This window comes from Rhinolophus hipposideros (genome assembly GCF_964194185.1).
Source record: "Rhinolophus hipposideros genome assembly, chromosome: X".
NCBI classification, from domain to species: domain Eukaryota; kingdom Metazoa; phylum Chordata; class Mammalia; order Chiroptera; family Rhinolophidae; genus Rhinolophus; species Rhinolophus hipposideros.
Genome location: NC_138046.1, coordinates 36,104,019 through 36,118,175, shown reverse-complemented (window position 1 = coordinate 36,118,175; position 14,157 = coordinate 36,104,019). Strand labels below are relative to the sequence as shown.

The window sequence follows — 14,157 nt, the reverse complement described above, 5'->3', positions numbered from 1 at the left end:
ATCATATGAATTTTGTCCTTTATTTTGTTTATGTGATGTATCACATTGATGGATTTGCGAATGTTGAACCATCCTTGTGCCCCGGGGATGAACCCCACTTGGTCGTGATGAATAATCTTTTTAATGCATTGTTGTATTCGATTTGCTAGAATTTTGTTCAGGATTTTAGCATCTGTATTCATCAGAGATATAGGTCTGTAGTTTTCTTTTTTTGTGTTGTCCTTTCCAGGTTTTGGTATCAGGGTAATGTTGGCCTCATAAAATGAGTTAGGGAGTACTGACTCTTCTTCAATTTTTTGGAAGAGTTTGAGCAGGATTGGTATTAGATCCTGTTTGAAGGTTTGGTAGAATTCACTAGTGAAGCCATCTGGTCCAGGACTTTTGATTTTGGGAAGGTTTTTGATGACTGATTCAATTTCGTTACTGGTGATTGGCCTGTTTAGATTTTCCAGTTCTTCATGATTCAGTTTTGGAAGGCTATATGTTTCTAAGAACTTGTCCATTTCTTCTAGGTTATTGAATTTGGTGGCATATATTCCTTCATAGTATTCTTGGATGATCCTTTGTATTTCTGTGGTGTCCGTGATGACATCCCCTTTTTCATTTCTGATTTTGTTAATTAGTGTCTTCTCTCTTTTTATCTTAGTGAGTCTAGCCAAAGTTTGTCAATTTTGTTAATCTTTTCAAAGAACCAGCTCTTTGTCACATTAATTTTTTCTACTGTCTTTTTGTTCTCTATTTCATTTAGTTCTGCTCTGATTTTTGTTATCTCCTTTCTTCTGCTGACCTTGGGTTTCGCTTGTTCTTCTTCTTCTAGTTCTTTAAGGTGTAACATGAGGTTATTTATTTGGGATTTTTCTTGTTTCTTGAGATAGGCCTGTAATGATATAAATTTCCCTCTTAAAACTGCTTTCGGGTCATCCCAAAAATTTTGGTAGGATGTATTTTCATTGTCATTTGTTTCTATGTATCTTTTGATCTCTCCTCTAATTTCTTCTTTGACCCAGTCGTTCTTTAAAAGTATGTTGTTGAATCTCCATGTATTTGTGTTTTTTCCTGCTTTCTTTTTGCAGTTGATATCCAATTTCAAACCCTTGTAATCAGAGAATAAGTTTGGTATGATTTCAATCTGCTTAAATTTGCTGAGGCTGATTTTATGTCCCAATGTATGGTCTATCCTTGAGAATGTTCCATGTACACTAGAAAAGAATGTATAGTCTGATGTTTTAGGTGAAGTGCTCTATATATGTCAATGATGTCCATTTCATCTAATGTGTCATTTAGGGCTGCTATTTTGTTATTTATTTTCTGTTTGGATGATCTATCCATAGCTGTCAATGATGTATTTAAGTCCCCTAGTATAATTGTGTTTTGGTCAATTTCTCCCTTTAGTTCTGTTAGTAGTTGCTTGGTATATTTTGGTGCTCCCTGATTGGGGGCATAAATATTGAGGACTGTTATTTCTTCTTGTTGTATAGTCCCCTTTACCATTATGAATTGTCCATCTTGGTCTCTTTGTTATCTTTTTCACCCTGAAGTCTGTTTCATCGGAAATCATTATGGCTATACCTGATTTTCTCTGGGTACCATTTGCTTGGAGTGTCAATTTCCACCCTTTCACTTTGAGTCTATGCTTGTCCTTGTAGCTGAGATGTGTCTCTTGGAGACAGCATATGGTTGGGTTTAGTTTTTTGATCCAATGTGCTACTCTGTGTCTCTTTATTGGTGAGTTCACTCCATTTACATTTAGGGTGATTATTGATATGTGAGGATTTTCTGTCATTCTATCTTTAGTTTTCTGGTAAGGCTGTGTCTCCATTGTTTCTTTGCCTTTTTGTTGTTGTCTATTATTTCTGTGTGGTGGTATTCTATGATGTTTTCCTCTGTTTCTTCTTTTATTACAGTATATATTTCAGATCTGGATGTTTTTTGAGTGGTTACCCTTGAGTTTATGTAAAAGAAAGTTTGATATTTAGAGTCTTCCAGTTTCTTCAGCACGCTTACTTTGTCTATTCCCATATTCCAGTTCAGGCCTTTACTCTCCCCCTTTTCATGTTTCGGTTGCCACAAGTTAAGATAAGTTGTTGATGGTGGTCTAATAGCCTCCTTTAGTATTTCTTGTAGTGCAGGTCGTGTATTCGAAAATTCCCTCAGCTTCTGGATGTCTGGAAAGGTTTTTATTCCTCCTTCATATCTAAAGGAGATCTTTGCTGGATATATTATTCTTCGTTCATAATTTTTCTCTTTGAATAGTTTGAATATTTGGTTCCATTCCCTCGTAGCTTGTAGAGTTTCTGCTGAAAAATCTGATGATAATCTAATGGGCTTTCCTTTGTAAGTTACCGTCTTCTTTTCCCTGGCTGCCTTGAGGATTCTTTCTTTGTCATTGATTTTAGACAGCTTCAATACAATATGCCTGGGTGAAGGCCTGTTGTGATTGAGATAATTAGGTGTTCTATTTGCTTCTTGGATTCGAGGATCCAGTTCTTTCCACAAGTTTGGGAAGTTCTCATCGACGATTTGTTTGAATATATTCTCTGTTCCCTTTTCTCTTTCTTCTTCTGGTATGCCCACTATTCTTATATTGCTCTTTCTGATAGAATCAGAGAGTTCTTGTAGAGTTCTTTCATTTCTTTTAAGTCTCAAGTCTCTTTCTTCTTCCATCAGTTTCCTATCTTCGATGTCACTGATTCTTTCCTCCATCTGGTCAACTGTACTAGCTAAGCTGGATATTTTATTGTTAATTTCTTCTATTGAGTTCTTAATCTCCAGAAATTCTATTTGGTTCTTTTTCAAAATTTCAATCTCTTTTGTAAAATGCTCATGGTGTTCTTTGATTGTGTTTCTGAGTTCATTAAACTGCCTTTCTGTGTTTTCTTACATCTCGTTGAGTTTTTTGAGAATTACAATCTTGAATTCTCTGTCATTTAAATCACAAATGTCCATATCTCTAAGTTCCTTTTCTGGAGACTTTTCACTTTCTTTCTGAGCTATCTTGTTGCCTTAGTTATTCATGGCAATCACTGATTTACTATTTCTCTTCCTAGACATCTACAGGAGTGGCTTCTGCAACAGGTTGATAGGTATGCGAAGAGCTTTTGAAGTTCCTAAGCTCTTTCTGCACCAGATTCAGAGCCCGTTTGTTTCAGCAGTTCTGTTTACTCCTGCAGGGATCCCCCCAGATAGGTGGGGCCAGGGGCGGGGTGAGTTGTGAGAGGTGGCCCAGAGTAATGGCGGCGACCACCACCACAGCCAGTCCTGCTTCCACAGCTCCCTCCCCTTTGCCGGAACTAGTTGAGCTGCGAATCTGTGTCTGCGGTCCACAGTTCTCAGAGCAGCAAATATTCTGTCCTTTGAAATGACACTGCTACTTTATTGCTTCTAGCACCGGGCAGGTGGGGGCGGGGCGAGCTCTGGGAGGGTAGCGAGGGGGCGGCTAGTCTCCGTCCCTAAGGCTTCCGTTCTCCGCTTGGCAGTGAGGGCTTAAACCACCGATTTCAGCCCTCTTCCCTAAGTCTTTGCTGCCGGGAGCGTTGGTTTCAGCCGTGCTATATGCTGCCCCCTCAGCCCTGTGGGCCGTAAGCGGAGCCCTAGCAGTCCGAGTCCTTCCCTCTCCCGCAGCTGTGGAAGATCCGGGAGCAGCGGGCTCTGAGCACTGAGCTAGGTCTGCGTCCTGCTCCCGCGCCGCTCCGTCTCCGCACTTCTCCTCTCCCTCCTCCCCAGCTCGCGGGATTCACCCACCTGGAGGTGAATTCAGTAGTGGGTCTCTTCGTCTTGCCTGTCTGCTGTGCAGGGAGTCCTTTGTGGAGTTATTGTTGTCCGATTCGTTGTAAATTCCAGGGGAGCGTTACAGAGGCTCACCTCACGCCGCCATTTTTTTCCAACCCTGAAATTATCTTAATGACAGATCCTTCAGGAAAGTAGACATCTAACAAAGGGCTGATAATATAATTAACCTCTTTCAATTGAAACTCAGTTCCTGTGAAAACCTCCACCAATGTCTAACACCTTCATTGTGAAGCCAAATTCTCCAGCCACATCAAACACACGTCGAGCATCAGATCATGTGCATATACTTGAGATTCTTTGCAAGCACTTGAAATATGAAATTTAACCTCAATAATTTGGACATCAAGTTCCTTTACACATTCCAAAACATGCCTACAGTTCTTCAGGATAGTGCCAAACTTTATGTTACCTTCTTCACCTCCAATATTATCTTCTGTTGCAATATGTAGTAAGACCTTGGCATTTGGATGATTATGTGCAATTTTCTTCAGTTCTACTTCACTACCACATGTCATCATGTTCACTCCAACTTTTGCTGCATACTTTATCTGAGACACTTGCTTGCAGAGGACTTATATAAGTGATGCTTTCTGGAGATACACCCAATTCTTGCACTAAAGCCATTTCAGTTTTACTAGAACAAGCAAATCCAGTTCCAAGAGCTGTCAATATCTCAAGTACAGCTGGAGTGGAGTTGCACTTTACCATGTCGAATGGCTTTATCTGAGCCACTACGTTCTGCCATTGACTGTGTTTCTTCACAATCTTTCCAAGATCTCCCACAAAAAATGCATTTTTCCCTGTCAGGGTATGTTCATAAACATAGTTATCAATAACATTTCCAAGGTTTATTCCTTAATCCAACAGGCCAATGAAGTAGTTTGCATCATCAATAAATCCTTTCATCTCAGCCGTATTTCACAAAACTGAAAGTCATAAACCAGGAAAAACAAGAGATGGGCCACCAAGCCTTATGTCTGGGTTCTTAGAATATGCAACAAACTGCTACAAAGGCTTCTATAGTTGATTGTACTTCAGAAGAAACTGATACGTCTCTCAAATAATCACAAGATAATTCTGGCAGCAACAGCCCACTTGACACCAGGCTGGATGAATATGAGTCTTGGATTTCTGAAGTGAAGACCTCCTTGGACAAGTTAGGAGATGGAACTAACTATCATCAGCTATGTTCCCAAGGTGGCTCAGCAGGATTGCTGCTGAGGATTCGGCCTCATCACACCACAGAGCAGAACAGCGAGAAAAGACTGAAAAGAACCAGAGAAAGCGAAAAAAGGGAAACACTGCAGCTGAGCCAAGATCCAGAGAATGTCTGTGGTGAGAGTTAAATGAAATCAGGCACATTAAACATCCCCAAACTGGGAGTTGCTATTTATAGAAAAATAAATAATAGCTCCCTTTGGGGAGAGATATCCACTTTCCTGCAGCACCTTCAAGGCAAGGATTGCCTGCAAGGAATTTATGTGTTAGAAGTAAATGACTTCTCATAAGTGAAGAGACTTACGTATAGCAGGAAAATGGAATCCATGACTGTGGGGCCAGAGCCAGGAGTGCAGATTCCAGGCTCTTGGCCTCACGTGGAAAGGTGCTGGTTCAGGTAGTAAATGGCCATCAACTATGATTGGATGGCCATCAGCTGTGGCTAGTTGGTCGTCAGCTGTAACCAGTGAGCCACTGGCCACTAATGTAACTGCTGTGGCTAAGCTAGCAGAAAATGAGGGCTAGCCAGAAGATGGTGGCTGAGCAAGCAAGAGTGGATTACAGTTAGCACGGTGGATTGCAAGTGAGGTTGGTTGTGGATAGTGTGGCTTCTGCCTCCCGTGTCTCCAACCCAGCCGCCAGTGAGAGTATAGTGGTTTGACTCCCCTACCTATGGCTCCGTGGGTGTTCCTTTTTGGCTTCACCGTGTCCTGCGTTCTTATGTGGGGAGCGGGAGCAGAGACCCCGCAGGCCGCTCTGCGTGACAACGACTCAAGGGAACAAATGGAAAAAAGATGGAAAAGTAGATCTCAGCAGCCAGGCACAAAGGGTAAACAGCAAGGCCTCACTCCTACCCCAAGCTTTAATCACTTCCCTAGAAGAAACAACTGTTTTCTGACTTTTGTGATTCTTTAAGAGATAGCTTGTACTTTTAGGAGTGTGTACACATGTGCGCACACACAGGTGCAAAAGTTAACTTCTTGAGTTCCTTTTTCCAGGCAAAAGAAAATGCGTAAGACTAAAAGTGTCAGATTTCGGGAGACAGTAGATGTGTATGTAAGTCCTTCAAGGCAGATGATGGACACAGAAGACGACCGCAGCGTAACTGACCTTGCTCTGGATTTAGCGAAGAGGGCCGTCTCCGCTGCTGCTAAGACTGTGAGAGGTAGTAATGTGGGTGCCTAAAGGACTGCCTTGTTACATAACGTCAACTACCAGGCAACTAACAAATTCACGTCTTGTTTGCAGAAGATAAATACACCATCAAAAACATCAACTGGATCACACATGGTGAATTCACAGCAGAAAGGGGCCGTAGACAAATTGAAGAGTTCGTTTTGGTAAGTTAGTTGACCACTCCAGTTTGGTGTACAAGGGCAAAGAACAATAAAAAGGCTCTAGTTTGATGAAAATTTTGAAGTCCAGAAACCCTAGATGATATCAAAGGCAAATAAAACAAGTAAACGTTGTCCCCATCTGACTTCCAAAATCAAAGTGGGATAGTCTTTGAGGGTGAAAAGCACAATTGTATTTTCCAGTGTTTGTATTATCATAAGTGAACATTTCCCTAGAAATGTCTTATGTTTCCAGTTGAACATTTTGCTCATGCTGGTGCATTAAATGTGGGGCCCAGTGGCCTGAGGTACCAGTTGCTTCTCCCAAACAAGAATTCGCCATCACCAACTTTAGAACATTCCTATTAACAGAGGGGATGTGCAGGATGGAAAGTCATTTCCATGTAGCTTTGGGATGTATTGCCTGCAGTCAGATGCACATGCCCGTGAATTCCTTTTTCTTTTCCTCCTGCGCCTGGCTCCGCCTGGCTCCGTCCCACTCGTGTGGCTTATCCTGGCAGCTCTGCTGAAAAGGCTCTGGGTTGCTTTGCGGAACTGGTGGGTAGATGAAGAATGATTGAAATTCCCACTCATTGTACTTCCCCAGATGAGAGACCAGTTGAAATTGGTGGAGGCAAACCTCCACCCCTGGGAGAATTTTCCTGCTGTCTCTGTTCCTCTGGCTAGCCCATCAAAGCTCACAGCCCTAAGGGCCCTAGGCAGCCCCGGCCAGGTTGGAATTAGGAAAGGTCAGGGATTTCTGGCTTCACACCCTCCATCTGTGATCCAGAGAGCACAACTCACTGTTGCCATTTGGAGGGGTATCTAGAGTGTAATAAAGATGCATGGTACAAAGTACTAGTTACTCTTGGGCTTTACTGCTCCAGAGCATGTTTCCATTTGGGGTTGGGTAAAGGACCCTACCAGATGCACCCAAGGATCTTGAATTGGCCTGGAATGGGACAAAGAGATGGGAAATTTTGCCCCTTGGAAAGTCCACTGCTCACCCTGAGTATAAGACAAAAGGAAGTCCTGACAATGCCTTACAAGGCCCGACGTGATCTGAGTGTCCTCCCTCCCAACTTAATGCTCAGATACCATCACCTACTACCTTCTCCCTTTTTACCTTCCTCACTCCAGCCACACTTGTCTCCTTGCTGTTCAACTGCCATGCATGTCCCCACCTCAGGGCCTTTGCACTTGCTGTTCCCTCTGCCTGGAACACTTTCCCCTGAGAAATTCTCATGGTTCATGCCTCACCTCGCTTCAGATCTTTGTTAAGATTACACCTGCTCATTGAGGCCTTTCCTAGCCATGTCATCTAAAATTGTGACCCTCTCTCTTTCTCTGACTTAATTTTTTCTTTAGCACTTAGTTCTACCTAAGATACTAGATTTTACTTATTTATCCCATTGCTTTTCTTTCAGCACCGTATCATATGAGGGCAAATACTTCTGTTCGTTTCTCTGTCCCTAGCCCCTAGAAAGGTGAGGTACACATAAGTACTCTATAAATAAGTGTTAAATACATGAACAGATTTATTCTCTCCATACCAATATTTCTTCACAGATGAAGAGCTTACCTACTTTGTAGGGCTGTTGCACAGGTAGAGACAATTAGAAACTAGAAGGTGACTGAAAAGCTAAAAGCTCGATACTTATAATTCCTGACATCCAATCACCCTGTTCCCAGCCCCACTAATGTAGCGAGCCCTAGAAGTGAACCATCTACCATCTAAGTGTCAGGCGTTTCTGATAGACAACTTTCTCAAGCTTAGTGAAAATTTCCCAGAATCCACCATATACCAGAGGATGGCAAATTCGGAGTTATCATTCACTAAGCATTGCTATGTGCCAAGCACTGCTGGGAGCATTTCATGTGCATCACCTCATTTAATTCTCATAACAAACCTGAGTGTAGGTATATTAGTGTACCCCTTTTACAATTGAGGAATCTTGAGGCTCAGAGAAGTTGGGCAATATATTCAAAGTCTTTCTGTTTAAGCAGCAAAATGAAGTTTTGATCATAGGTCTGTCTGATATACTTTTTCCCCATAGTAGGAAAAGGAGTTTTTGATGATATAAATCATGCAGAGTTTTACTGTCAATAAAAAATGGAAATTCAAAAGATTTTAAGGTATTACAATGTGAATAAGAATGATTAAATCTGGTGTCAAAAGGCTTGTGTGTTTGCGGAGAGGGAATAGGTACACTTAAACATTGCCAATGGGCATTATAATTGGTTTATTCTTTTGAGGAATGCAATCTGGCAACAAGAATATACAAATAATTTCTTTATAAGATAAAAAATGGAAAATCCCCAATGCCTAACACACAGTTAAAAATGTTTTAAATGGAATGAATAATTATTTTATTATGAAGGTCACTGCATTAAAAACACTGAAAGAAAATCCATTGGCTATTTAAATTGGTGGGTATTGTATCCTTCTCCAGTTAAAATTTTTATAAGTACCAAGTATCGTCATAAAAAACCCCAGTGAGCAAAAATACAAAGTAGAAAATGAAAGTTATTCCTTCACTCCCACAATACCCAGATGTACTCCCTTAAAGGTTACTTACCATCGATAACAATTTTGTGAACGTATTTCCAGGTGCCTGTTGATTTTGAGTATCCAACATATGTTATGGGCTAAGCCATCCATAGTAGAGTAGCACAATGAGATACTGTTTCCTAGAAGCGAGTACATGAAGCAGTGTTATGCAAAAATTACAAAACACAAGGATAATACCCACTCACTGGAACTACATATAAGTCAGCTGCCTGCACAGTGATAAAAATGGGAAGAAACTGGCCTGATGGAGATAGTTGAATTTGATGTGCCTAAGGTTGCCTTAGTTCACAAAAGAGAAAAAAATCCCACTAAGACACCAAGTTGAGTGGAAGAAAATCTTAGAACTAAGGCATGTGGTGGGGTAGAGAGATAACTGAGCTGGCTGCTCAGGAGCCCTGGGTCCCCGTCCCAGCTGTCGTGTTGGACTGTCCTTACCCACTTGTAGGTCCTTGTACCCTCATCTGTAAAGTAAGGGGCTTCATGAGATGATCTCTAGGGACCATTCCAGTGCTACAGAATCTGTCATTATGTGACAGATTAAACATTAGGACTGAAAAAATACATCAAATAGTATAGAAAGGTTGGGAAAAAAGGCATGCTTCTATGGGTGTCAAGCGGTTGACTGTTGGACTTCATTAAAAAAAATGATGATCTCTGTAGGAAGACAGTCCCTGATCTCAAGGAATGCAGAGTCTGGTGCTCCTCTCTGGCTGACTGAAACAGCCATTTGGGTAGAAGCTTGAAATAAAGTAAGCTGAGGCAGATGGCCAGTTTAGTTGCTTTTTATTTTTTTTAAAGGAGGTCTTGAAATCTTTTTACTATCTCTTCCCACACTCCCTCCACACATACATCACTGGGATTGTTAGACAATCCCACTTTCTTCCTTCTGCAGACCTTCATCTTAATTCAGGATCTTTTTTGATTTGGAAGCTTCATGTACTCTAATAGCCAGCCCAAGGGGGCGGGTGGTTGAATGGGACTTGTTAAACAATGGGACTTGAACACCCATAGAGTTCAAGGCCCTGTGCTAAGAATCAGGCCTGCATTAGGACTTCCATGGACCCTAGGTGCTGGTGACATTTGTGCTTTGGAGGTGCAGACAGCAATCCCAGGTATGTGGATGATCCTTTTGCCGATTCATCCTTTTCTGACCTTATTTTATATATGCCCTATAGCTGCAATGAAGTTCATCTGATTTTCAAAAACAGCTTGTGAAATCAGCCTCATTACTTTCCAGTCACAACTTTAGGTCTCCCAGAGTGGAGTGAGCAGACCACATGTTCTGATCACTTTCTAACTATTTTCTAATTAACCAAACCTGCCTCCCAGGTAAGGGTCTGGAAGGAGGTGAATGTGTATGTATGTGTAGTGTGGATTTACATACCCACATCTGAGCATGTGCCTCTACGGTCCACAGTCCAATTTCAAGTGATGTTTGCATTAGTCACTCATTTCATTTCACCTCCACCTTTTCTGTCTTGCACTGATCATTAGGAGTTGACTCTAGTTTGAATCCCAATTAAAAATGTTAGCAATGGACCCCAGAAGCAGGGCTGTAAACCCAACTGTTATGTGCTGCTTTTATCTAGAGGACTTGAATAGAAGCAAGAAGTCTGCTTGTCTTCCTCTGTGGGCTCTTTCTTTTTTCTATGAAACAGACCTGGGAATATCAAGACCACTGGGTGCACTACACAAAGTTGATAGAGATGAAAGACATGGTTCACAGCTTCTACTACATCTACTCAGTACGCTGGAGCATCCCAACGGCCAACATACCCATGGCACTAGGCTCTGCCTCTGCCTACTTCACTATCAAGGTCAACAAAAGCAAACCTCCGGTAAGCTCCTCCTTTTCTGCCATTTCCATTGATGAGACCTCAATGAGAATGGAGACTTCTCTTGTTCGAGATCACTGATGACCTCCTTTGTGAAACTTAATAGTCGTATTTCTGTCCTCATCCTGCTTGGCTCGTCTGCAGCGCTTGCCATAGCCGATCACTCCCTCCTCCATGAAACATTCCATTTAGCTTCTAGAACAACATACTTTTCTGGTTTTCCTCCTGCCTCACTAACCATTCCTTCTCAGTCTCTGCTGGTTTTTCCTCCTCCCACCAACCTCTTCATATTGTAATGTCCCAAAACACAGGCCTTGCACCTCTTCTCTATACTCAGTGGCTTTAAATGCCACCTCTAGCTTGTGGTTCCCAAATTGGAATCTCCAGCCCAGACCTCTGCACTTGGATGTTTAAAGTTCTGCTGCTTTAAAAATGTTTTTGAACTTTGTTCATCTATCTTATTTCATTCTTATGCCATTCCTAAGAGGTAGATACTGGAACATGTAAAGAAGGTAAATTATTTACTTTTCCTTTTACTTGTAAAAGTAAAAATATTTTACTTTTACTTGGAATTGTTTCCAATTCCATGGCGATTCTTAATGTATTTGTTGCCAAAAAGATCATTTGGAGAATAGAGATTTGAAGTGACAAAGAACTACCACCTACACATTCCCAATTCACAAGGAAGATGAATTCTAGAAAGTTAAGAGTACACATATGGACAAGGGTATGACTGATCTAGGCTGACAATTGTCCTTTTCTCTCTTAGGATGCACCAATCGATGTCTCTTACATCTTTGAGGGCCAGTCATTAGTTCACAGGTAATAAACATTTGGAGACTTATTTAAAAAGGGTGGTTTTTTCCTAGAGAAAAAGATCATCATACTCCAGGAATCCAACAAGCCCACAGCCACGGATAATTCATGTAATAGTCACTTTTTTCTTTTGGACTACCTACCCCATTAGGATTGGCTGAAAGTAGGATTCTGCCATTGTTCTAGAAAATTGTTTTTGTTTTTTTTCAGTGATTAGAAAGAAACTCGAGGATTAATTGCTAAAGTAGAATGGGGGCAAAGTGGGCCATGTCTATTGTTTCTATGGGAAAATTCACAATTACATGGAATTACCTCATGTATAATAATCCCTTTTATTTGTGTAGCAGCTCTCTTAAAGAGTCTTCACATATAAGCTCATTAATTATTTTATTGATTGGGCTTAAGGAATAGAGACAGACTTCACTCCCTTACCCCTAAAAGAGTTTTTGCTCACCAGGAATGTAACAGAGTAAAGAGGGGATCAATCTCTGGCTCAATGTTTTGTTTTCTTTTAAAAACTTTTGGTGTATTTGTTTTTCTTTCTCTGCAGACCAGGAATGACTTACTTTCGAGAAAAATGGCTGTGGGACCTTATTGAGGCCAAACATGTTTTAATGGAGTCAATTCCCTTCTAATTCAACTGTGTCTGATTCTTACAGAATGTTTTAGGATTGAATTTCTAATCAGAATGTATCAAAAATACAGTACTCTCCATCAAACCATAGAATATTTATTGAATAAACTTGTGGGACACAATCCAGCTGTATTTTTTACATTCATTTTCCATTTGGCAATTTCCATCATGCTAGCAGAGTAACCAGTAAGTTGTTTTCTATTTTCTAAAAGATTTTTCCCATCACTATCTGCATCACTCGGAGTCTTACAGGTATAGAAGCTGAGTTTAGAGAGTTGCTAAAATTCAGACCAACCTGTCAGACCAACTGAGACTGGTACTTGGCTGCTTGTTCCCTCATTTGAGCCTAAGTCTCCAGCCCAGACACACCTCTTTATGGGCACAACTGGGGAACAGAAAAATGGCAACAGTTCTATGGCTCATAATATAACCAGGCTGAAGGGTTTCTCTACTCACAGACCCCTTCATTTACTGCAAGTTTTGCCTCATTGTTAAACAACACATTCTGAAACTTTGAAACTGGGCATACTGCCTGCCACAGTGCAGTACCACGACCATGGTGGGAGCAGGGTGGCTTGAGGACTGGGGGCAATGGGAAGGCTCAGTTGCCACCCTTGCTTATTTGTCTTCTTCCCATCCTCACACCAGATTATCATTTGTTCCTACCATCCCTTTTAGGCTGTCTTGCCTGGCTGCAGTTTTAAAATACCAAAGACAGAATTACATTACAAGTGATTACTCACAGGTACATCAGAATACATATTTACATAGACAAGTACTGGAAGGGAGCACAGAATCCTAAAGACAATTGATGTGGTAAGACTGTGGGTAATTTTTCTTCTTTTTTTATTTATTTTTTCCCCCTTTCTTCCACCTCCCCCCCACTCCTGTTCAAACTGTTGTTTCTCAGTCTAGTTGTGTAGGACACAGCTCCCTGGCCCATGCTGGTATGAGCCTTGCACTCCCCCTGGTTGAGGCAGTCGGTCGCTAGCTAGTCAGCCGCTCACAGCCACTCACGGCAGCCCACAGCAGCTCATGATGGTTGCCGGCCACTCACGGCAGCACAGTAGCCAGCCTCCTGCAGCTCACACCAACCTCCGGCTGCTCATGGCAGCCCAGCTCCAGGGAGAGTTGTTGTTCCCAATCTTAGCTGTAGAGGGCGCAGCTCACTGGCCCATGTGGGAATTGAACTGGGGACCTCTGCGTTAGGAGCACCCCGCTCCAACCACCTGAGCGACTGGGCTGGCCCTTTTCTTCTTCTTTTAACTGTTACATTTGTTCAATAAATAAAAAAGGAGGGAACATTTTAGAGCAACAGGCGAGGGGGTGGGACACTAGGAAAGTCTCCTTGGAGAACAAAAAATATAGTATTTCAAACACAATAATTCTCCTATTAGACTTACGGCTCAAGTGACTAAACACAGTTTGAAGCAGTAATTCTCATGTGCTGAAAATAAAATGCATTTAGCCCTTTTATTCTTTCTTCCTCTTTCCCAAAGAATATGCTACTGAACCTGTTCTTTGGCAGATGTTTCCTGAACAAACCCTGATGAAAGACATGGTAAAGTTTTGAAATAAATTAATGTATTTTCTTCCATTTATTCAACAAGCATTTGTTAAGTATCTACTCTGTGGAGGAGACAGGAAAATCCAATGAAAATCCACAATATTCATATATCACAAAATTGTTGCATTTGAACTACCTTGCCTACTGAAAACAAGAGAACAAACTCATTCAGTTTCTAGGAGCCAGTAACAAAAAATGTTCTTAGAGAACAAATTTTTTAAATGGGGATTGTAAATTTAGGTTTTATTACACAGGGAAATAGATGGATTACGTCTCACAAATTTGGGACCCACTTTCCTTTTAACTTTTGGAAACAATAGATTCTTTAAGGGTAGGCAGCAATGATGATACACAAAAATCACTTCAAATTCAGGGGTCATAAAAGTTGCTAC

At 41.3% G+C, this 14,157-nt stretch overlaps 1 protein-coding gene and 1 pseudogene across 2 annotated transcripts in view; one reads left to right on the top strand and one right to left on the bottom strand.

The window, feature by feature from the left end:
- The window catches only part of LOC308495502 (antizyme inhibitor 1-like), an 8,227-nt pseudogene extending 3,532 nt beyond the window's left edge, over window positions 1-4,695 (bottom strand). The window contains exon 1 of the transcript in view: window positions 3,897-4,695. The product of the transcript in view is annotated as an antizyme inhibitor 1-like (transcript). The remainder of the gene's footprint in view (window positions 1-3,896) is intronic.
- On the top strand, window positions 4,657-12,323 carry AKAP14 (A-kinase anchoring protein 14). Its single transcript, XM_081043859.1, has 4 exons — window positions 4,657-6,172; window positions 6,256-6,347; window positions 10,572-10,751; window positions 11,518-12,323. Exons 1-4 carry the CDS (start codon window positions 6,016-6,018, stop codon window positions 11,572-11,574), a joined length of 486 nt encoding a protein of 161 aa, XP_080899985.1. The 5' UTR covers window positions 4,657-6,015; the 3' UTR covers window positions 11,575-12,323.
- The last annotated feature ends 1,834 nt before the right edge of the window (window positions 12,324-14,157 follow it).

What these genes read in the sequence shown, in the direction of transcription:
- AKAP14 (XM_081043859.1), top strand. Translation starts at nt 6,016, where the DNA reads ATGCGTAAGACTAAAAGTGTCAGATTTCGGGAGACAGTAGATGTGTAT. An exon ending in AAATTGAAGAGTTCGTTTTG is followed by an intron (nt 6,348 to 10,571) that starts GTAAGTTAGTTG and finishes TCTATGAAACAG; the next exon opens with ACCTGGGAATATCAAGACCA. An exon ending in TCAACAAAAGCAAACCTCCG is followed by an intron (nt 10,752 to 11,517) that starts GTAAGCTCCTCC and finishes TTTCTCTCTTAG; the next exon opens with GATGCACCAATCGATGTCTC.